A 24677-nucleotide genomic window follows, 5' to 3' on the forward strand; every position below is an offset into this window, starting at 1 on the left:
TATTGTTTTTTTGTTTTGTTTTTTTCTATTGGGGCAGTTTCATGATTCCACCAAGTAGGTTTTTCAACCCCAGAGCTGGGGATTGAACTCAGATCCTTTGAATTCTGGTCCTCAGATCCAAAATTGTAGTCCTTTTTCTTTATTTTTCAGATAGAGTTTAGGGTAGGTATCAGAGCCTACCTCTACCTCCTGAGTAGATAGGATCAAAAATACTTCAAGGTTGTAATTCCAAATCCATTCCCAAACCCCAGAACACCTTGATAAAATATTGCAGGATTTTGCCAGGTGCTTGGTATCCCATGTACGTGTAGTTACTCAGAAAGACTGAGATTATAGGATTGGAATTCCAGTTCAGACATAAAGGTCCATGAGACTTCAACTCCAACAGAAAGCTAGACAGGAGGCACAGCTCATGGAGTAGAGCACCATCAGAGCATACAAGGCAAGTGAGTGCAAGAACCTGAGTTCAAACTCTAGTACTGGGAAAAAAACCACACATACACATATATACACTTACAGATAGCAGTTTTTAAAATTTAATTTGTACAGTTAAAAATAAATTATCAGATTGTATAGATTTCCTCATCATATGATGAAAGGGAAAATCTTTTCCACATAATTCATTATCCTATTTTCTTAAAAAATGCTGAAGACCTGGGCACTGCCCTGAGCTTTTCTGCTCAAGGTTAGTGCTATACCACTTGAACCACAGCTTCATTTCTGGCTTTTTGGATGGTTACTTGGAGATAGAGAGTCTCACAGTCTTTCTTGCTGGGGCTAGCTTTGAACCTCCATCCTCAGATCTAAGCCTCCTGAGTAGCTAGGATTACAGGCATGAGCCACCAGTGCCCAGTTTAATACCCAAATTTTATTTAACCCCCAAATAACATGTATACTATAGGGAGAAAATAATGTTGTATTCCTTTAAAACTGAGTTGAATGGATATTATTACTTCATCTTTGTGGGCCTCAGTTTCCTTGGCTGGATGGTCACGTGGCAGAAGTGAAGAAGCTGGCATGATACTGGTCAGGTCAGAAATGCTATTTGTATAACTACCTTTCTGGAGTAACGGACTTGACTTCTGCAAGCTGTGAAAGTGACATGTGAAGTTCTGCTGTTTTCTCGGACTTAGAAATATATGCAGCGATTTTAACAGAAACTCTACCGGTTTACAGAGGGAAAAGAAGATTCTCCTGACAGTTTGTACTTAGTCTCAGTTGGCCCTTTGTTGACTCAGGAAGCCCCCAGTGGCTAGGCATTGCTACCTGCTGCACTTGGCGTTGGCCTTCTTTGAGGTTGGAGCCAGGTAGCCCTTATTTCCAATGACCTTGGGTCTTTTCATTCTTGGAGACACCAGTGACTGCCTGTTGGTTCGGCACTGAGCCGGCATGGGTAAGTCCACCACCAGGCTAAATCTCTCTTCCTTCCCTCAGGTCATCTTTTCAGAAGTACTCTCCACCACCACCCCTGTGTCTTGAGGGCGCCACTGTTCCCTCTCATCCCTCGGCAGCCCCTTCTCCATCAGGAATAGAGCAGTCTTTGGCAGACACGCATTTGATCATCCTGAAAATCTGCTGGTTGCTCCAGCTTAGGCTAAAGACTGACATCCTTAATTGGTCCTACAAGCTGTGATTGGGACCACAGCACTGGCCTGTCCTCAGGTCCTCTCATGCTTCCTGCATCCTCTGCCACTGGGGCTTTGCAGAGACGGTTCTCTGACCCAGAACTGCCTTTCCCAGGGGATTTCTTCAGCTACCCTGTGCCTGGTTGTTCCCAACAACCCGTCACTTTCCAGAGAAGCGTTGGCTGCCCCCAGATGACATCCCCTTCCATCATCCTTGTGTGGCCTCTAGAGCCCTTGCTTTCTCTAGTTTTATTTCCAGCTTTCCTCGTCACCCAGACTCTCCTTCTGCAGATTCTTAGCCCCAGAACCCAGGAGATAGACCGTCTCTAGTCAGTACTACTCTTTATCCCAAACTTAGGATCCAAGTCCATGTGGTAGCCTGGAATCATTGTTTAAACCTGTGGGGGATGTGTGTGTCATGGCGGCCTTCACATCTGTGGTGCCCATCCGCCCTGTGGGCTGGCATCTGGTTTTCTCATCTTCATGTCCATCCCAGCGCGCTGCATAATACCTGGCACTCAGTGAATTAAAAACAAACCAATGAGGGGAACTTTGTCAAAAGCCTGCCTTCCTTGACCCCTAGACTTGCCAAAGCACTTTGTTGCTCTGCTTCCTAAGTCTAATGCTTTCCTCAGCAGTAAACATTTTGGATTAATACCAGGCACATCTCTTGGTTAAACCATAAAGACAGCCATTTCCCATGGTTTTTGGGTACAGACTTCTCAGAAAAAGTAAATGTAGGGAAACCAGGTTAGTTTGTTAATCTCCGAAAGGACAAATTCTAGTTCTGTTATGGTTCATGTTATCATACTGAAAATGACTAGGTAGTGACCAAGGAATTCATGAGATAGGATAGTTTGGAAAAAAAAATCACAATACGAAGCTTTGGGGTTTTTTTTTTCCTTCCAATGTTAGACTCAATCATGTCAGAGCAACCATCCTTAGGCCTGGAACCTGAAGGCTTCAGTTAGTCAAGTTTTCAAAGTTTCTTTGGATAATAAATTTTGAGTTTTGCAGTGTTCATAGTTGAACACCTTTGCATGTGAGGTACAGTGGCGCACACCTGTAATGCTAACTACTCAAGAGGCTGAGATCTAAGGATTGTGATTCCAATCAGCCAGAGCAGGAAAGTCTGAAACTCCTTTTGCCAATTAAACATCAAAAAGCGGGAAATGGAGCTGTGGCTCAAGTAATAGAGCACTAGCCTAAAGTGAAAAAGCTAAGGAACAGCACGCAGGCCTGGAGTTCAAGCCAGAATTGCTGCATGCATGCATGTGTGTGCGTGCTCATGTGCATGTGCACGTGTATGTGTACACACACACACAGACTTCATTTATATGAAAAACCTTTGTAACTTTTGTTCATAATTCTTTGAAGTGAATGTTGTTCTCGTTGACCTTTAAGATAGCAAGGACTTCATGTGTGGTGAAAAGATAAAAAGCCAAAACCCAAATTGCTTTTGGTGAGGAACAACCAGTTATGTTAATTAGTTCCATCTAGGTTTTGGCCAAGCAGCAATTTTTGGTCATCCAGCCTTAATTAATCAGAACATACTATTAATCAGATTTTTTTTCTCTGTGCACAGTTATTAGACTAAAGGGACAGAAACAGTAGTACCCACTAAATAAGACCTGGGCTTCATTCTGAAGCATGTCTTTGGGACACTAAAGGATTTCTTTGTGCATAACTGTAGCATACCATCTTCAGAATAAAGGCTTGGAGGCCCGCCCAGGAAGAGGGACTGCTCTGTTAGGCAGTACTTTTGAGCAAGAAGAGAGAATTAATATTAGAATAATTTTCTAACACTAGAAATTAAGAAGGCTGCTTCTTTGATTGAGTTCCTTGAATAGCCACTTGGAGTTTGCAAGCTTTGCCTTTTGAGGTTGAAATAGGAGCCCTAGTGATTCGATGTTAAGAAATGACAAACTGGTTTGCAGCAAGAGTGCATGCACGTGTTTCTGTGGGGACCTGTGTTTACTCATGTGGGTAAAAGCTTTAGGAAGGATGCATGAGTCTAAGAGAATGAGCCCCAGTCTCTGCTGCTCCTCTATCTGGAGCAACCCTTCCCATGGAGAATTTGAGATCTTGAGACAGGGTCTTAGTATGTAGCCAGACTCTATGTAGCCCAAGCTGGCCTTGAACTCACAATTGGGATTATAGGCATGTATCACCGTGCCCAGCTTAAGCCCTAGTTCTTTTTTTTTTTTTTTGAGGGGGGTGGTCCGGTCCTGGAGCCTGAACTCTGGGCCTAGGCGCTGTCCCTCAGCTCTTCAGCTCAAGGCTAGCGTTCTACCACTTGAGACACAGCGCCACTTCCGGCTTTTTTCTTTTTGCTTATGTGGTGCTGAGGAATCGAACCCAGGGCCTTGAGCATGCAAGGCAAGCACTCTACCACTGAGCCAGCCCCAAGCCCTAGTTCTTTACAGATAGATACTTAAGAGTTTTTACTGATCCGCTGGGAACGTGGCTCAGTGGTAGAGTGCTTGCCTTGCAATTATGAGACCTTGGGCTCGATTCTTCAGCACCAAATAAGCAGAAAAAGCTGGAAGTGACAGTGTGGTTCAAGTGGTCGAGTGCTAGCCTTGAGCTGAAGAGCTGAGGGACAGCGCCTAGGTCCAGAGTTCAAGCCTCACGACCGGCAAAAAAAAAAGAATTTTTACTGAGTTTCTCCATCAGGAGGAAGGTCATTTTTCATTGTGAGAAATATCTCCTTTTCAGGAAAGGAGAAAGCTAAGATCCTGATAATTTCAGTAAGTCACATAAACCTTCAAATACAGGAATAAACCATTTTTATTAATGGTTGGAAGGGTATCTGAGATGTACTGCCTCAGTTTTCCCGGATGATCTTGAACTTGAAAAAGCCTCTAAAATCCAGAATGTATGGGTGTTGGTAAGGAATTGATTTTGGCCAATGTCCTTGACTGTTAAGCCAAACTCCAGGTCCTGATCATTTAGACCAGGGGGTCATTGGATGTCATTTTAGTCTTTTCTCCCCTTTTCATTTTTTTAAAGCATTTTAGAAAAGTGCCTTAAAATGCACTAAGGCAGCGGTATGTTACTCGTCTGTTCTAACCATCCAGTCCAGTGCAGGAACTACTATCGATGGACCTACTTCACGCTTGACAGTTCAGGTCAAGACAGAAGTCAGTCAGCCACCTGCATCTCTGGGCCTTGCTGGATGCCTTCCGTTTTTTGATTCACTAATGATTAATTCTGCATTGTTAATTTGTGGACAAGTAGCGTAATTGAAGTACTGGGATTTTCTTTAAGCTAAAGTGAAGTACTTTAGCTAGAAAAGCAGATGCAGCTCGGAGATGTCTTGAATGGAGGAAAGTATACTCTAGTATACTCTAGAGCCCAGTATACTCCAGTTCTGCAAAGATTGGGAGTACTGCTCTCAGAGCTCATTGCCTCGCTTTGATTGCAATCAGAGCCGAGCTACAACAACAGCATCGTCCTTTAGCCAGTGCCACTTCCTTTGTGGTAGTAAGACCTAGTAATATGTGTGTAAAAAAGGCAAAATTACAAGACTTTGTTGTAGAAATTGATACATAATTCACTTATCTGAAGGGAAGGGGAATGACAGACACCTAAATCTGGATTTGGCTGTTCTTTTTGCTCAGTCAGTAAATATATTCCTGCAGAATAATTAATTGTCAGAAGAAAGCTGTGTATGACATTTCCAGAAGAGCTCAGCCACAGGGAATGAAGGGCAGGGGTGTTGCTTTGAGGTCTGGATCTGAGTCTCGCCGCCAGTACCACCAGTTGTCCTATCTTTGTGAGATGTTTTTGGTAGCTTTTATATAGCATTCATCTGACATGAATGAACGAATCATCAGCCAGCATTTATTCAGTGCATTAGGCCAGGTGCTGGTAGCTCATGCCTGTAATCCTAACTACTCAGAAGACAGAGGTCTGAGGATCATAAGATTTAAAGCCAGCTTAGGCAGGAAAGTCCATGTAATTCTTTATCTCCAGTTAATCAGCAATAAGCCAAATGTGGAGCTTTGGCTCAAGTGACGGAGTGCCAGCATTGAGTGAAAAAGCTCAAGGACAGTGCCCAGGCCCTGAGTTCAAGTCCCACCACAGACATCCCTCAAACAAAATTTATTTAGGTGATTAATTGAAAGTATAGGTAGGAAGCACTGAACAAGACTGGTTTAGTTCAGAAATTACTATGCATTGTTCAAGTTTTCTTAGAAATAACAGATTCTACTAGGACTGGAAGATTTTTTTTTTTTTTATCATGTTCTACTTGCTGTTTGTCTACAGGTCCGGTATGGTTTTATATAGACATTCAGTTGAAAGTCTAGAGACCCTTTGCTTGCTTTTGTGCCTTGACTATTATATATTCACATTGTGTTCAATGGACTTCCTTAGAAGCTAGTTCCATTTAGAAGAAACTCTGCATTTTACACCGTATCTGCTATGCGTAGCTGAATGTGGTCTCCATGGATGAAAATGTGAGCAAAGCACTCATTTGGAGGACAAAGCCAAAGTGGGGGCAGTTACCACCTCAATGGCTCTAGATGCCCTGAGGACCCCCCCCCCAGCTGCCCGCCATGTGAACAGGTGATGATATATTGAGGACTCCACATTGACTGGCTTCTTTTTATAGATCTCTTTCAAAGCGAATACATTATCACACCAGATTTATGTAGAAATGCACATGCCTAGAATTTGCATTTCCTAAACCATGAAAAAAACAACTTCGCTAGGAGAGCACCCCCCCCCCCGAAAAAGCTTTGAAGCTGAAGAGACCCCAGAGGCTGAGCTGGGAGAGTCTAGTTCCTGGCTTGGGTATTTCATTCTGTGAGGGGTTCTGTGTCTCGCAGAAATCTAAACACAATGTCACAAATGCCTCTCCCCTTCTCCCCCCCCCAATCCCTCCCCCCCCTGCCCCCCCCTGCCCACTGCCTGCGGTACAGATCCATGTTTATGAGAATACCAAATATAGCAGGACCCAGCGAAATGTTGACAATGCCAGGAACTGGGGACACATTTCGACCAGTGTTCAATTTCAGAAAAAGAAGGAAAAAAGAAAAGGAGTTCTAATAGTATTTGCCCTTTGTCAGTGTTCAGTAGTTCAACTATGTTCTATAATAAAAACATTCATTCTCATCCAAGCAAAGATGAGCTAGCTAGTATCTTTTTCTAGATGTGTGTATCTTTTTTTCAAATCATTTTAGGAGGCTTATTTCAGGAAGTGGAGGGGAAGGGTAACTTTCCAGGAGAGCTGATGTTGAGGATAGATTTGGTTTTGTGTTTTAGTGACGTGGCCATCCCAGAGTGGTTGAAGAAGTAATACTTTATTAAGTTCTATGGAGAAAGACAAAGTCTTCAGGATCCCAGAGCTCCCAGGGCTCTGGAAGGAGAAGGCCAAGGGCTTCCTGTTGCTCTAACTCCTTCTCAGGAAACTCGTAGCCCTGTGGGTCATGGGTGCAAGGCATTGGTCAAGAGACATATTTTGGTGATGTTAGAAAGGAGAGACAAACAGAAACAACTGGGTTAGGAGACTCCCAAGTAGCCTTGGCAGGGCATGGGGGCTGCAGTAAACCTCCTACTGGAGGGTATTTGGGGAGATGAGGTTCCCCAGGAAGACGAAAGGCTCAGCAACTGTCCTCAGTTGCTATACAGATGGTGGAGGTGGCCTGGACCAGGTGCGGCCAGGCCAGGGGAAGGGGAAGACACACAGATGGTCAGTGGGGTACCCTCTCTGCCAGGAAATGCTGTCTGTGCAGCAGGACTGGGAAGCCAAGCACAGCTGTGCACACTTCCCGGTCCCCAGGGCCCCTTGGGGATCCTACTGAGAGGAAAGGCTGGTGTCACAGCTCCTACCCAACCCCACCTGGCCTGTCTTCCTCCCCAGGCCTGCACCATCCTTCCTGATCTCCTCCCCCCAATGTGGCTGTGTGTGTGTGTGTGTGTGTGTGTGTGTGTGTATGTGTGTGTGTGTGTGTGTGTGTGTGTGTGTGTGTGTGTGTGTGTGTGTACATGTGCAAGTGAGGGACAGGGCAAATGTGCCTGTGCAAGTTGACTTGTGAGCAGAACAGAAAACAGGCTGCTGCTGATGGAAAGAGGGCAGCATCCGGATTTCTAATTTGGCTAGGTAACACATTTCTTGCATTAAACATTTTGTCTGGCCTTTTTTTTTTTTTTTTTTTCTGATATTTCCACTGGGTGGTGCTGCAGGAATTCCTACCTTTTGCCTTGGATCTACCCTTCCCAGAAAGACGCCTCTAAAGCATAATAGGAGGAAGTCCTGATTTAGAAAGATTTTACAGTTTCAACACAATAGAGGGGTTTGGAGGATGCTCTGGCAGGAAATGTCTCAGTTTCTGGATGTGGAAAAACCACCGTCATTTGGTACCGTGCAAATGTGTTTGCGCTGCACTGGGTATACATGGTGACTTTGACCGGCTTCTTCTTTAACACAATGAAGCTCTCAGGTCTCTCTGCAAAATGATGCTTTTCTTCTCATGCAAGGGTTATGTAAAATTGCCTTTGTTCTGATTTTATACCCTTTCTAATGATAAGACAGTCGATCAACAGATGTAAGAAAAATATGTCCATTCAGGCTTCCTGTGAACCAGAAGACAGTATTCGATCTAATTTTAAAGATCATTCTCACAAAGTATTGATCAAAGGAATTATTATTCTTTATGGTGCTTGCGATGAAACTTAGGGTCAGGAGCCTGCTAGGCCAGCATTCTACCACCCAGCTACATCCTCAGCCCAGATTACATATTTTTTTTTACCTTCAAAGCACTTACAAAAATAAAATCTTTCAGTTTTGCCAACACTTCTGAAAGGAGATTGTTGAGTCTGCCATGCTAGCTGCCGGAGAGAGGAGACTGGAAAGGAGAAGTTGACAACCCCATCTCAGATCACACAAATTCAAAGGCTTGGCTGCCATGAGAATTTGCATATCCTGACTTGAAGCTTTTCCCTGAATGCACAGGATTGTGTTTTATTCATGATAATAGAACAAAAATTGAGGTAAAATGTTTTCCACTCAAACAAAGGCTTCTGAAATACATGAATAGAGGGAGAGAGTGTCATGGGAAGAAAGTGCCTACTGGGGCATTAGGGAACTTTTAAAATGGAAGCTTGTATGTAGTCCTAGCTGCTCAGGAGGCAGAGTTCAGTGTTGAGGGTTTCCTCTCAGAGCAGGGAGGTGTGCACACAGACACAAAGTCTCTACCAGGTAATGTGGATTTGGCCAGGCACTAGTAGCTCACACCTGTACTTCTGTAGCTACTATGGAGGATGAGATCTGAGGATCACAATTCAAAGCCAGCTCAGGCAGGAAAGTCCATGAGACTCTTATCTCCAACTAACTAGCAAAAAAGTTTGACTGTAGTCAACTTTTTTGAAGCTGTGGCCCAAGTGGTAGAGTGTCAGCTTTAAGTGAAAAAGCACAGCAATAATACCCAAGCCCTGAGTTCAAGTCCCAGTGCATGCACATGCATATGCACATGCATATACACATATACAGAGACCAGATGTTCCTAGATATGAGTGTCTGTTTGTCCTTACCATTCCTGTGGCTGTGAACATTGGATTTCATTTTTAAGTCCTGGTGGGCACAGTGACTGACAGCATGATATTTACACAGTTTTATAAAACACTTACCACAATGCTTGTTAAAGAATGTTTGCACCAAAGAGGAGAAAAGCTCTAGGAAAAGTGGAACTTTTAGTCTGAGCTCTGTTCTTGAGAATTCCTGGGGATCAGGCTTGCCCGTGGTGGAGGATGTAACCAGCATTTCCTTTGAACCAGGGCTCTTGATTTGGAATTGATTTATCACCTGTAGAGTTGTACAAATGCAGCTGGGTATAGTGGTACACACCTGTAATCCCAGCACTTGGGAGGCTGACGCAGGAGGATCATGTGTTTGAGGACAGCCTGGTTTACATAGTGAGTTCCAGCCCAGTCTGGATTAGACAGGGAGACCCTGTCTCAAAAACTCCCTGGAGAGTTTTAGATTCTCAAAACGCTCCATTGCTCCGTAGACCAAATAAAAGAAGATCCTGTCCCAGGGCTGTCATGTGTATTAATTTCATGTTTATGATTGGGTACATGAGATTGTTGGTATTTGTTTTACTCATAAAAACAATCATTTCATAGTTGAACCTAAGAGTAGTGCCACGGTTAAGGAACATAATTTGAAATAGAATCATAATGAGATGGGTTATCATGAGATAGGATTAGAGTTTATTTTCATACACTGCTTTTCAAAGCCTAGCACATTAAAAATTCATCAGGCAACTGTGGACTATTAGTAATTACATTTCTGTACAATAACTCTGGCTGTGTCCTGTCTTATCAAGTCAATCTGAATTCTCACTGGAGACTTAATGGTTGCTTTATCACATTTAATGAATCCTTTTTCTTCTGATCCAAATGGCTATTTTTAGAAGAATATACTTAGTAATTATTTTCCTCTGATGAATTCATAGGGTTAATTGTCTTGAGTTTTCTTCTACACATGCATGTTGTTTTAGAGCAGTTTGGCCTTTGTCTTGTTGGGGGTTAAAACAGAGCTAACACACAAGATCAAATGAAACCAGAGCTGCAGTTACAAAGTGGGACAGATGTAGGAGGCCAGACTTCCTGTGGCCCATTTTCCAGTTTCCTGCCTGCAACCTGTAGAAGAAGAGGAAGCTGAGTGTGACCAAGCATGAGAACCTTCTAGAGGGGGACGTGTAGCAAGTCAGAAATAAGATTCATGCAAACAACATGGACAATAGAAACAACTGCAAAGAACGTGAGTGTTCAAGCCGGGCGCTGGTGACTCACGCTGGTAATCCTACTACTCAGGAGGCTGAGATCTGAGGATCTCAGTTCAGAGCCAGCCTGAGCAGAAAAGTCTGTGAGATTGTTGTCAACAGACTACCAAGATGCTGGAAGTGGAGCTGTGGCTTTAATGGTAGAGCATCACCAGCCTTGAGTGTAAAAGCTCAACAGCAGTGCCCAGGCTCTGAGTTCAAATTCCAGTACTGGTGTGTGTATGCATGCATGAGCGCATGCACACATACCCATCTCTTCCCCCTGCCCCAGTTCAGGTTTGGATCCAAAAAAAATACATCTGGAAAGAAACAACTCTTGTATTTAAAAGAAGTGCATTGTCATCAGAGCTTGTACTTGCACTGAAGACACTGGGGGCGGGGGGGGGGGGGGGTCAGGTAGGATAGGGAGGAGCTGTCTGGGCTTTTTTACAGCCCTACTCATCTTTCCAGTACATGGACTGCTGTTATAACACAGCTGGGTGTCTGAAAGGAGCGTCCTGCTTCCAGCTGGCTTTCCTGGGCATATCGCTGGTGGGGGGAAGTGGATGTGGTTAACCCAGTGGCCTCATTGAGAAGGCTGGGTGGCCACTCGCTGCTTTGATCTAGCAGGCCTATGTTTCTTTAACTGCCCCATAAAAATTTCATCTGCTGCTTTCAAATCCGAGATTTAAAAGGAGGTATATGTATCTGGCGAAGAAAGGACATGGCACCCTTTAGCATGGCTACCTGGAGAACCATGTGCAGCCCGGCCCTGCTCAGCTCAGCCAATCAGAAGTCACTGGAGAAGCAGACCAGCCCATCTTTCTCCTGAGGGGGACACTTGGTGAACATTCAGGTTCTTTAGTTCATTTCAAGAGAGTCTATCAAGTCCTACAATCACACCTGAGGGGAGAGAAACTGAGTGCCAAGGAAACTGGGATCTGTGCTGTAGCTTTTTGTCAAGTCCTTAGTACTTTGTGCTTTTTTTTTTTGAGGTGCTCATGAAAGAGTGGCTAAATTAGTAGCTCTGTTTGTGAAAGCTTTGTTGACGTTTCTTAAAAGGTAGGTAGGAGGGCATACTTGAAATTTTCACAGTGCGTTACAGTGCATGGGACACTGCGCCCAGCTTTATCCAGGCATCAGCTTACTTAAATTGATTTGCATCTTTGAGGTGCCTGGAATAGATAGATGTGCGCTTCTGGGACCACTAGTTGTGTATTTGCCCTTCAGATGGACCATTGCTTCTCAAGGTCCAGAAAGGACAAACTCAATGCCAGGAACCTTAAGAAGTTTTGGGAAGTTGCCAGATGGAGATCAAAGAGGCGCCCATAGGAGGCAGGCAGCCTGGGGTGAGAACAGGCCCCTTCTGTCTTGTTGTGGGCCTGCTGGAAAACGGGGATCAGATAGGGCTGGGTTGTGCCAGCCTGGGGCGGGGTGGGAAGTAGCATGAATTTACGGATGTTGGAGGAAGTTGAATGGCCCAAAGACCCTTTCCCATCTGTACTCAATGTAGCACTCGTTTGGGTTTCCAAGCAAAACTCAAACTTACCCAGATGGCACAGAATTTTTGGAAGGAAACAAAGGTAGCTCATACATTGGATAAGTGAGAGTGATTGTCCATAATTTCTTCTGATATCAGTGTTGTCATCTTAAAATTAATTATTGCAAACACAGCTGGGTGCTGGTGACTCATACCTGTAATTCTAGCTACTTAGGAGGTTGAGATCTGAGGATCATGGTTCAAAGCCAGCCTGGGCAGGAAAGTATGAGACTTGTAGCTCCAGTTAACCACCAGAAAACTGGAAGTGGGGCTGTGGCTCAAAGTGGTAGAGTGCTAGCTTTGAGCAAAAGAGCTCAGGGACAGTGCCTAGGCCCAGAGTTTAAGCCCCATGACTGAAAAAAAAATACTGGAGTAGCAGTCCTATTACCCTTTTTCTAAATTTTCAAAAATGATCAGTAGACACCTATCAAATACATGAGGATACGGATGTTCGCCAACTGATGAGAACTGTAGGAGACATGAACTTGGCCTTTTGCAGTTAAATTTTTTTCTCACATGCAGTGTTTTACAATCATTGAAAGACTTTTTGAAAGTACAATTTAATAATCTTTCACCTCAGAAAAATACCAAAGGATTCTGTATGTATAGGGTTTCATATTTGCCAAATTATCCTTATTTGCCTAATGCCTTCATTCTGTGTTGAGTTACTGCAGACCCCAGACAATACAGATACCAGTTTCCAGTTCCCTGACTTCCACCCTGGATTTGTTTTATGTGATGAAGGGGCTCTGCCATTTTCTTAGACAATGATAATATAACGACACTGAAACCCTTTCATGCTGCTGTGGATCAAGGAACTGAATTCAGGAGAAGTTGTGTAGTTCACACTCATCTTCATTCTTCTAACTGTGCAGAACAGGACAGATGCTCACAGAGCCCTATTGTATGTCCCTTACTAAAACTGTTCTTTCTTCTGTTGGGCTCTCAATTCTGACTTCTATCTCCCTTCTTTCTAATAAGCTAACTTCTTAAATTTCCCCAATATTTAAGCTCACGAAAATCCAAGATGATCATTTTGCTCCCCTTAACTGCTACCTGAAAGCTCCTTTAAAAATGAAGCTAGGCACTGCCTTGCCATTGATTGGTTGGGTCACCATTGATTGATCTGGTCTCAATTGATGGGAAGAAGAAGAAATGATGGCTACTTTCATGTCTTAGAAAGAGCCTAAAGTAAGGCTAGTCTGTGCCTCCAGCTCACAGGAGGACATCTGGCGCCACCTCGTGGCAGACAGAAAGTAGATTGGCTTCCAACAAGAAGAAAGCCACTTTGGGAAGAAGGAGGCTGGTAGATGGGGGTTATCTGTAGCTGAGATAGTGTCATGTGATCTGGGAGCTCTAAGGTAGTTGAGGGGAGGAGATTAAAGAATGTACTAAGGAACTTTTTTAAAGGCAAGAGAGAAAAGACTTAAAAGGAATATACAGCTATTTCATATTATTTGCATTCTTTCAAAATAAAAAGTTGGAGCCAGGCATCGGTTGCTCACACTTATAATCCTAACTACTCAGGAAACTGAGATCTGAGGATTTTGCAGTTCAAAGCCAGCCCAGGCAGGAAAGGCCATGAGACTTCTATCTCCACTTAACCACCAGAAAACCGGAAGTGGCGCTGTGGCGCTGTGGTAGAGTGCTCACCTTGAGCTGAAGAGCTGAGGGACAGCGCCCAGGCCCAGACTGGAACATAGGGACAAAAAATAATCAGAATCCACAACAGGTCTGTGGCCAGTCTATTTCTGTTGGGCCTCCTCTGCCCTTCTCTCCGTGGATCTGTGGCTCTGACCAGCTGGTTTAGCAGCAGAGGTCGACACGGCCTCCAGCATCACGAGCAGCCGTGGCATTGCTGTCCCTTTTGCTTCTTTCTCTTACCCATTTGACTCTTCCTCATCTCCAGAGATACAAAATGTAGGTACAGAACTAGCCCAGGGATGACACCCAGGGACCCGTGTGCTGAGGTCACACAGCATCTTAAACAGTGTTGCTTTGGGACCTGTGTTATCTGCAAGAACTTAAAAAAAAAAATGTGTTTTCCATTCTGTTAATTTTCTGGGGTAGAAGAGGGGGGGAGGGGGGAGGGGAGGATAAGTATATCCAAATCACCTTAGAAGCGACAGATTCCGTATCATTGAAAGTTTGCCCTGTTCAGTGCCTGTATTGGGGTCTTAGCCTGGTGAACAGAGCCAAGGTGTATCTAAGAGCTGGATGGTGCCTTTGAGCAGGAGGAAACTACAATGTAACATTACGGTCTATAGAGAGGCCTCTCTAGTGCTTAAAAAGTAACAGTATCAGTTAACATTTAACGCATGCAGTTACTGTCACAGGTGTAGATGTAGTATTATTGGCTAGGACAATCTCATTATCCCCGTTTTATATCTGAGAACACTGACACAGAAAGGGTGAGTGACTTCCTCAGTGTCTCACAGCCATATAGGACTAGGGCTTATATCTGAACCCAGTTATTCAGGCTCCAGCATCTGTTCTTCTCAAAGTAGTTCCTCCTCTCTGTGGCTTCAGGGTGGAGAAAATAATCCAGATGCTTTGTCTAGACTCTGGGGAAGACCCCTCTGGCTGATTTTATGGGAGCTAATTATAGAGATTAGGGGAGCTAATTATAGAGATTGGATGGGAAAGCTGTTCTCATCTGTAGAGAGGCAAACTCTGTTCTAATAGCGTTTCATTGAGTTCCCTCCTCAGGTTTATTTTGATGTGCATATTCATTTCAGCATTTCTAACCTCTAAGGCCTCGATTATTCGGGTTCTTTTCCTTATAGTTACCTGGATAGTTACTGAGTAGAATAACATCTTTGGCTTGTGTTTAATTTTACATCAGTAGGGCAGTCTAAGAGTTCAGGCTCGGTACAGGCAGGTGTGCACGTTTGCAAACACACACACACACACACACACACACACACACACACACACACACACACACACACACACACACACACACACACACACACACACACACACACACACACACACACACACACACACACACACACACACACACACACACACACACACGATGTGCTCTGCAGTTGTAATTTAAAACTTTTTCTTTTCCTACATCCCAGAGAGTAGACCATGTAGCAGGCAGAGGGTGGTGCATGACTGTACGTGAAAACAACTAAGGTGTAAAACTTGATTTCATCATAATTAAACAGTGGACCGAAAAATCAAAGAAGCACAGTCTGTGGCCTGGAAGGGGCAGAGACAAGAGCCTGTGGCTCTGCCTGAGGGGTGCCGGGCAGAGCGCTGCCTCTGGCTCCCCCGTTGTTCCAGAGTGACTTGAACTGATCATAGAACAGGTAACCAGCCTTTGTGAGTGGGGTGAGAAGCTCAGAAGAGAAGTGTGTGCTGCTCCTCCCTGACTGATGTGTGAGCGGAGTTTCCAAGAGTGAATCTGTGTGTGACACAGGGTCACAGAAACAGGCACGTGGTGTGTGGTAAAGAAGGGAGTCAGGGCCCTCCATGCATCCCTGGGCTGCTCTCCCCACCCAGTGGAGCTGAGTTGCTTACCAACAACCCTCTGAGTAATCATTCCCCAGCCAATCAGCATCCCAGCCCTAGGGATCTGGTACTTGGGGATGATTCTGATATTCCTGCTTCCTAGTTTCTTACCCTCTCTTGGCCTGTTTCTTCTGTTCCAGAAATGTGGGAGCCCTCGAAGTCAGGGGTCCCCATCCCCAGTGTTTGCTCCTCTGTTAGTTTCTTGCTTCTTTGCGCATTGTGTGCGTGTGCATGTGTGTGTGTGTGTGTGTGTGCGTGTGTGTGTGTGTGTGTGTGCATGTGTGTGTGTGTGTGTGTGTGTGTGTGTGTTGGTCCTGGGTCTTGAGCTCAAGGCCTGGATGCTATCCCTTAGCATTTGACCTCAAGGCTGGCATTCCACCACTTCCAGCTGTTTGGTTAGTTCATTGGCGGTAGTTTCTCAGCTTTGCCTGCCAGAGCTCTAGTTTCATTCAGGAGTCTCAGAGCTCAGCCTCCTGAGTAGCTAAGAGTTCAGGTGTGAGCCTTCAGCGTCTCGCCCCTTTTCTGCTCTTTACCATCCACCTTCTACTTCGGCCTTTGCCCTCAGCTCTTGGCCCTCACATCATGGCTGCCACTCAGCTCATGTGTGGCCTCTTGAGTAAAGACCTGATGAGTCTGTCTGATCTTTTTCTGTGTAGATTCAAAAAAGAATCATTGTGCTTGTAAGCTGTTGAATGGAAAGATATTTGGCAACTCCTAGTAAAAGGAGAGACCAATACATTGGGCCTTGTTATAGCCAGCTTTTGTTGCAGTGCTACTGTGTAACAACTGGTCCCGTGGATGTATAACAGCATACATTTTATCTCACACTTTAGCCCAGCAAAGCTGCATCAGATATAGCTTGGGAGAAGTTGACTCTGGGCTTTGTGTCTGACTCATCACTCTCTCCAATAGCCAAAATTAAGCCAATTGGCCAAGCCCAAGCTGGGAAGGCAGGACTGATCAAATCTTGTATCTTACTGTACCATCCCTTGGACAAGGGAAGGAAGGACGAATCAGGAACATTTAGCCCACCACATTTCCATATGTTATGTGCAAAGAACACAGTCTCAGAGGCACAGAGTGAGAGCAGAGTGCCGTGAAGCGTGAGAGCGGCTTCTGCTTCCTGCTCCGTTCCCTGCGGAACATTCTGACTCCTGCCAGTTCAGGGTGCAGGGTGGCAGGCTTGCCCACATTCTCACCCGCCATATGAGCCCAGCGGTTCTTCCTTCCTAACTTCTCAATTTGCTGGAAGCTTTCTGTCCTTTCAGGGGCACGGGGCGGGGATTCTGAGCACCCACTAAAAGGGCCAAAGATAACATAAGAGTTCACTGCCAAAGACACCAGGAATTTGAGAGGACTGTTAGCTGCTAGGGCAGGTTTGCAGCTTGGAGGAGGAGAAGGAGAAGGAAGAGTAGGAGGCGGGGCGGGGGGGGGCCCCCCGCAGAGGAGGAACTTGAGCTGCTGAGCTGTTGCCCGAATTAGATTCAGGGGTGCAGAGTTCTGAGCAGGGTTCTGAGCCAGCAATGGGGTGATTTCCTGTCTCACAGATCAGGTGACTGTTGCAATGAATATCAGCGTTGCTCCCTTAAAGAACCATGCGTGAAATACCCAGGGGGGTCGGTGTTGCTCCCTTATCTGCTCTCCTTTAGCTGAGAAACCCACAGTCTTAACTGAGAAACAGCCAGATGCGTTGTGACCGAACATGGGAAAGAAAACAGGGAAGTGAGTGCTGATAGGAGGGCTCAGCACCTGTCCCTGGGTGGGGAGGGAGAGGATGCTTGCTCTCTGAAGACAAGAGCTGGTCTCTCTTTTCCCTTGGGAACCGACCCCAGGAAGTTGATCACACTAAACAAGTGCTCTACCATGGAACCACAGGCCTTGGCCCGCCACCGCCCCCCCCAAAAGCTGCTCTTTGGAAAGCAATGAATGAGGGAAGTTGTGGAGCAGATAAACATATGGACCCTCCACATCAGTATTTTGACCTTGGTCTGACCTCTGGGCCTCCCAGAGCTGGGCATCTCTCTCTGCTCCTTCTCTCTCCTCCTCTCTCCCTCTCCCTCTCCCTTCCCCCTTCACCCTTCCCCTCTGCCTCTCTCCCTTCATTGCTGTCACCTCAGCGGTTCTGAGGACACAGTCTCTGTGCTGTGGTGGGATGGCCTCTAGTTCTGTCTGGTTGTCACCTCTCGTGGCATGGCTGTGGTGCATCTGTCCAGGCCAAGAAGTCAGGTGTCCACCCTCAGTCTCCCCTCCACTTCCTAGTACAGCCCCAGACCTCATCTCCATCTGTCCACATCACAATTGAGGGTACCCAAGGCAGCCTCTCAGGACAGCGGACCTGTGGGGGAGCTCTCCAACCCAGCCCAGCCCAGCCACCTTCTTTCTTAACTAAATACATGGTGATCTCACCACTGGGAAATGATCGCCAGCATTTTACAATCTTCTTGAGAAGATCCTGAGATGACTGACGTCAAGGACCTCAAGCAGCTCCCACTGGAGCTGAGTCAGGGTGGTGGAGGAGGGATTTCCCTGGCTCCAAAGCTCGCTCAGGAACAGCATTTAGGCAGAAAGAACAGCACAAGGTCCCCATCAGAGACAGAGGAAAAGATGAGCATTTTGCAGTCTTTCCTAGCAGGAAAAATGTATTGTGACCATGCTGTATGACCAGCACCAGGGAAAGAGCTCTTAGCAATGACCAGTTATTGAATTCCAGAACTATATGCTGCCTGGCACCTGTAGTGGGCATTGTACTCGGCGAGGAGTTTTCTGGCAGTGAGCGTAAAATTAAGTCCCTTTCTTACAAAGCATGTCACATAGTAGGAAGGGTGTACCCCAAGCCTGGAGTACGAACCACAGGCTCAATACCCCCAGAACCCTGCAGAATGTGTTTAGCTCCCAGACCAGCACTTCAGCAAAGAATACCCAGGTCAGAGGATGGCCTGTTGGGTTGGGAGTTCGAAGCTACTGTTCCTGAGACTGGCTGCAGGTGGGAGATGGGGATGTGGGGGAGGGGGAGCAGCGTGAAGGCACCCCGTGCCCTGCCACTCATCAGTCAGTGTCCTCCCCCCAGACTTCAGGCTCTGACCTGTGTCCTCTCCCCACAGGTATGGAGAGTGCAATCACACTGTGGCAGTTCCTCTTGCAGTTGCTGCTTGATCAGAAGCACGAACACTTGATCTGCTGGACGTCGAATGATGGTGAGTTCAAACTCCTCAAGGCGGAGGAGGTGGCCAAGCTGTGGGGACTTCGCAAGAACAAGACGAACATGAACTACGACAAGTTGAGCAGAGCCCTGCGGTACTACTATGACAAGGTAAACAGGAGGGCCCTGCTGGGACCGTGGGGGCGATGCCTTTTGAGGAAATGGGTCAAGGGGTACCATGTGTCAAGGTGGAAAAGGAAAGCACTTTTGCTTTTTTTCTTTTCATCGATGCTTCTGGGGGTCAGATCTTGTTCCCTCTCTGGTCTCCTGTGTCATTTATGAAGGCCCTTGCGGACCGGAGAAGCTAGATGGCAGAAGGTTCTGGGGCGTTCCTGTTTAGTCTCTCAGAGAGTCTCATTTGTGGCTCTGTCAGTGTGGTTTTTCCTCCAGAGTGGTAGCTTGGGCATGTGTGCTGGGACTAGAACCCTGGGCCTCGGGGTTTTCAGAAGGTGTTGTACCCCTGAGCCACACCCCCAACCCCCCTAGTGCTGGCTCCCTAGGGGGATCAGGTGTCTCAGGAGTGACAGGAGAATGCTGCAGCAGCTACTAAGTTCTTCGAAGCATGCTGGGTGCTTGGTATCTGTCTGCAGCTTGGTGGAAACTTCCCTGTAATTACAAAAGAAAATATTTTTTGTGATTTTATTTCCAAGTCACAGAGATAAGACAGAGTTATGGGTGGCAGTAATGGCAGTCTTGCTGCAGGACAGTAGGATGAGGTTCAGTACACTCCATTCCTGGAAAAACAGCTCATATGGCCAATGAGGACAAGATGATGGCTATTTAGGAGATTCCCTGAGACCTGGACTAGTGGCCATTTCTGTTTGAATGTGTTGGGGCTGAATATTTACCCTCCTGACCGAGACAGAAAGACTGCTAGTCCTAGTAGTGACAAGCTTTTGTTCTGGTTGCACTGTTGTCATTGAAAGGTGAATTCAGAGCTGATTTAAATATCAGTTCCTGATCTATGTTTAGTGCTTTCTGTCTGCCAACCTCTTTGGAATGGAAGACATAAGGATTACACATTTCAGGAAGTAAAGACGTCGTTAATTATAAAGTGTTCCTTTCTACCGTCGTAATTGCATATGATTATGTCATTGAAATGCTAAAGGTGCTTTCCTTTAATGTGGCAATTAATTAATCCCGACTTAACATGGAGTCCTGCTAACATGTAGAAGCACTCCTCGCTAATTGCACTGTCTGGAAGCCAGGCAGATGGCGTATTGTTTTGCATTTTCTCCAGCTTCTCGGTTATACCCTGGGAATTGGAGTCCCCGAAGGAAAACAAGTCTGCCTTGCCTGTTGGCTCCGTGCCTGGAAGCTTGGCCTTTTTAAATCAAGGTGTCAAAGAAAAGAAGGCTTGTCTGTGCCTGGGACGCTCCTTTCCCTGATTCCTGGCCCCCGTGTGGGGGCTGAGGGTGTGGGTTGGTTCAGCACGGAGGGGAAGGGACCTCTTGGGCTGGAAGTGGCTGCTCTATTGGTGAAGCCATTGCTATTTAGACAGCGGCCCTTAACCTCAGATCCCCAGAGAAAACAGTTTCCATCCGTCAGCAAGTACGTGGGTACTTTCTGTGAGACACGGAAGGCCCTGTGCTGAGAACTTTGCACACTGTCTCCTTTAATCTAGACTTCGACACCCCAGTGAGCCAATTTCCTGCCATCTCATCCTTCTGTTAGGGGAAGTGGAGGCTTTGATTGGAAAGTGTGCCCCAGCTAGTGAGCTGTAGAGCCTTGGAACCCCAGCTGGTCTGCACACATTCCTAAAGGCGCGCACACACACACACACACACACACACACACACACACACACACACACACACACACACACACACACACACACACACACACACACACACACACACACACACACACACACACACACACACACACACACACACACACACACACACACACACACACACACACACTTGTTTCCTTAACCTTTGAATCTCTGAGTTCAGGTAGGTAATCAGGTTGTCCAAAGGTTATTATGACCTAAGGACTTTGTGCTTATTGTCAAGAACTTTCGTGCTAAAAAAACCCAAGCAATTGCTATGCACCTGGTAGAGCCCAAGGTCTGGGGCCTAGATGGCCTCCTGAGGCCTGCTTGCCAGCTGGGTCCCATTTCTCCTCCTAGGGAAAAGCCAGGGGTCCTGTCACCCCTTGCAGCAGCCTTTGAGCCTTGATCTGGGGCTCACAGTGAGGGCCCTTGTGTGAGTGTACGCTAAGCACTGTATCTTTTATTTGCTGTTCCACAGGTACACATGCTTGCTTACATGACGTAGTCACTCTTCCTTATAAATTGCTGTCAAGAGATGAGTGACACTGAACAAAGTTTTAGACTGTGTTATTAGTCCATTTTTCATTGCTGTAATGAAATGCCTGTGGTTGGGTAAGAGCTTATAAAGCAAAGAGGTTTACCTGGTCATCGGGAGCATGGCACTGGCTCTCATGTGTGTCCCTTGGCTGTGTCACGCCGTGCGGTTGACATCATGGCAGGAGATCACACAGTGAGACAGGGAGCCAGACAGCCAAGTATGGTAGTTCACATCCGTAATTCCAGCTACTTGGGAGGCAGAAAACAGAAGAATCGTGGTTTGAGACCAGCTTGGGGGCAAGGGAGGGGGAGACAGGTTTTCAAGACGATCTTCAAGTCAGGTATGATGGCATGGACCCAGTAACCCCAGGTATGCAGGAGGCGAACGTAGGAGGACAACAGTTTGAGGCTGGCCCAAGAAGAATGTAGAAGACTTAATCTGGAAAACAACTAGAACAAAAATGGCAGGAAGTAGAGCACCTGCCTAATGAACAGAAGACCATGGGTTTAAATACCATTTCTGCGCCCTCCCCCCAAAAGAGGAAGCCACAGAGATTCATAACAACCCACTCTCCTGAGAGTAGCTTAGGTCCCACAAGCATATTAATGTCTTCCACGGTGAGAGTCCCCAGTGATGTAATTACCTCACACTACGCCCCGCCCCAGTAGCAGATCCACCACCTTCCAGCCTCCTCACACAGGAGCCCTGAGGGACATGCTGGAGCCAGAGTGAAAGCAGACACAGTTTCAGAAGAAAAGATAATCAGGAGGCTAGGATCTAAGGATCTGGGTTTGAGGCCAGCCCAGGCAAGCAGATAAGTCCACAAGACTCTTGGTTCTGATTAACCAGCAAAATGCCAGACTAGAGCCTTGGCCCAAGTGGTAGAGTAGCAGTTGTGAGTGAAAAAAGCTAAATGGGAACACAAGTCAGCCCTGTACCAGCAGGAGAAAGAAAGTGAGAAAGAGGAAAAAAGAAAGAGGGAGGGAAAGAAAGAAAAAGAATTAGGAAGGAAGAGAGGAAGAGGAAGAGGAAGAAAGGAGGGCAGAGGCGAGTTGGAAGAGGGGGAAGAAAGGAGGAGAAGGACGAAATGGTTCATTACATTTACGAGTGCTTTCAGTTTTGCCAGTGTCCCTAGCCCATGAGAAGTGAACAGGATAAACTGACATACGGGACAGTTTTGGGCCTCTAGTCATGGCGGTCTTTGGTGTTGAGGGACGTATTGGATCTGGCAAGCCGGAGGCCACATGGATGCCACATGGTCGGCGTTGCATGCGTTTCCCAGCCTCCCCTGTGCTCAGGCTGCTCCTGCGCACCGTGTATATCATTACTGTGGTTGTCACCCTCCTGACTTTCATCCCTCATGTCCCCCCCTCCCCAGCATCTGTAAGAGGCATAAAGGAGCCACCCTGAAGCTCTGCCTTGGTGATCTGTCCCTTGCTAGCTGCCACCCTGTGCCAGGGGCCGCAGGGCAAAGAATGTGCCTGGGCCAGGCTTCAGGAGCCCCGAGTTCAGCTTGGAGGAGGGGGGTGCAGGGTGCCCCACCTCTCTGGGCCTCGGCTTCCCATTTTTGTGAAGGAATGGGGTGAATGGCCACAGTGTCAGGCATGTAGTGCTGTCTGAGACAGCACTGGAGGGGAGGGTGTGACCAAGGGTTGGCCGGAATAATCAAGTGCCTAATAATGGTTTCTCTCTCTCATCAATTTGACAAATCAGAGAAAGAAGGGAAGATAAGACCTTTGTGTCCTCTTCCTGCCTGTGGGGTGGAAACACAGGCCCAGAGAATCACTCGTCTCCATCGGGAGCCCTTGCTGTCTCTCCCCTCCCCCACTCCTCGCCATCCCCCCTCCCCCTCCTTTCTTTCTATTGGGGGTTGGTGGAGGTGGTGCTGGGAACTGAGTTCAGGGCCTTAGACTTGCAAGTTACAGACTACCACTTGAGCAGTCTCTCCAGCTCCATGTTGCCAGGCTGCTGTTTTAAGTTATGGATCTCACAGGTTGGACTGGGCTTCGATCCTCCTACGTGTGTTTCTCTGTGTCATTGAGGATGACAGGTAGATGCCACCTACCCAACCATTGATAGAAATGAGTCTCATGAACCTTCATGCATAGGGAGTCCTCCAGTCTCTGCCTCCCAAGTGTCTCGGATTGTCAGTTAGATTTACCAGACGAGGCTCTTTGGGCTGCCTTTTAATAGCAAGGTGAGTATCATCATTTCCCTTACCAGTTGCCTGTTTTTGTATACGTAGGCCCTTCTGAAAACCCACTTCCTTAAGACAGTTTCATTTTAAAATGATGTCCCACCACCACCTCTGAATCAAACATTACACCTTACTCGAGTTGGAGTAGCGGTCGTTTTCGCCAGGCCCCTTTGCAGCCAGTGCTGGCTTGGTATCCAGTGCAGTGGAGGCGAAGAGTCCAGCTGTCTCCATCCGTCAGCAGAAACGTTGGCTCCTTCCCTGGAGCAGGGTGTACACACCATTGTGCTGAGCGTAGGGTCTCTCACCAGTAAGCACACCTCAGAATGCACGTTCTTTGTGTTGTTTGGGATCGTGCATCTTCCTGTATTAAGATGCAGGCCTCCATTTCTGCAGAACTGCTCTCATTGCTCTGGTTATGTATGGGGTCTGGCCTGCATTAGTTGCTCAGTAAATGCTAAGCAAAGGAACAAATGGATAAAATAATGACACATGCATTAGTCAAGTTCAGATCACGGATGCAATGAACGTTATTAAATGTAAGAAGAAAAAAAAAAACGCAAACAAAAACCCAACCTCGCTGACTTTGGGTTGCTGGATTGTATTAGGCTGTTATTACCAAATTATCATAAACGGTATTCAAAATGCCCACGATCTGTTCTCTCAGTTCTGTGGTCAGTGGGGCCTGGCCCGCTGGGCTGCTCCGGGTTGAGTAGGGTCTTTCCTGGTCTCTTCTGCACAGCTGGTGGTAGCCCTGGGTCTCTGCTGTTCCCTGGCTTGCAGCTGTACCTCTCTGATCTCTGCCTCAGTCACCACATGCTGTCTCCCTTTTGTGTTCTGTGTCAAGATTTTCTTTATCTTCTAAGCTCACCAGTCTTTGGGTTAGGGCTTGACCTAATGCACTTGGCCTTTAGCTACAAAGCCCTGTTTCAGGTAGGGTTCCAGTCTCTACCATGTTACATGTATTTCATGTACTGCTGGGCTGTCATCTAGATCTTCAGAATTACATAGAAAGGGCAAACCTACAGAAATGAGTTTAAAAATCACTCCCCAAAGCTGGGCCAGTGACTCACACCTGTAATCCCAGCAACACAGGAAGTGGAGATCAGTTTAGGGGCAGGCTAGGCAAAAATTAGCAAGATCCTCAGCTCAACAAACGAGCCATGCTTGGTGATACACGCATGACATTCTGGGTATGTGGGCGGCATAATGAGGATCACAGTCCAAGGCTAGCTTCCATTTGAAAAACAACTAAAGCACAAAGGGCTGGAGGAATAGATCAAGTTTGGGAGCCTACCTAGCAAGTGTTTCAACTTCAGGTATGCTCAAACATAAAATAAATATTAAAAACCCTGCTCTCCAGGGCACGCACAGGAAGTCTCTGGTGTAATACTAGACACCATGGCAGGTATAGCTGTGGATCCGCAGCGGGTACGTCCCAGTGTGTTCTCCATGTGTGCCCCTATGGGGCCAGAGGGGAAGGATTCAGAGTCCAGGAAACTGGGCAG

At 46.5% G+C, this 24677-nt stretch overlaps 1 protein-coding gene across 1 annotated transcript in view; it reads left to right on the forward strand.

Moving 5' to 3' along the window:
* Positions 1 to 24677, forward strand: part of Elk3 (ETS transcription factor ELK3) — a 61181-nt gene that overhangs the window by 6060 nt on the left and 30444 nt on the right. Inside the window, exon 2 of the mRNA XM_069990491.1 lies at positions 18563 to 18771. Coding sequence (XP_069846592.1) covers positions 18565 to 18771 — 207 coding nt within the window. The 5' untranslated portion in view covers positions 18563 to 18564. The remainder of the gene's footprint in view (positions 1 to 18562; positions 18772 to 24677) is intronic.

This window comes from Dipodomys merriami, unplaced genomic scaffold (assembly GCF_024711535.1).
Source record: "Dipodomys merriami isolate MVZ:Mamm:240054 unplaced genomic scaffold, mDipMer1.0.p SCAF_10, whole genome shotgun sequence".
Lineage (NCBI taxonomy): Eukaryota > Metazoa > Chordata > Mammalia > Rodentia > Heteromyidae > Dipodomys > Dipodomys merriami.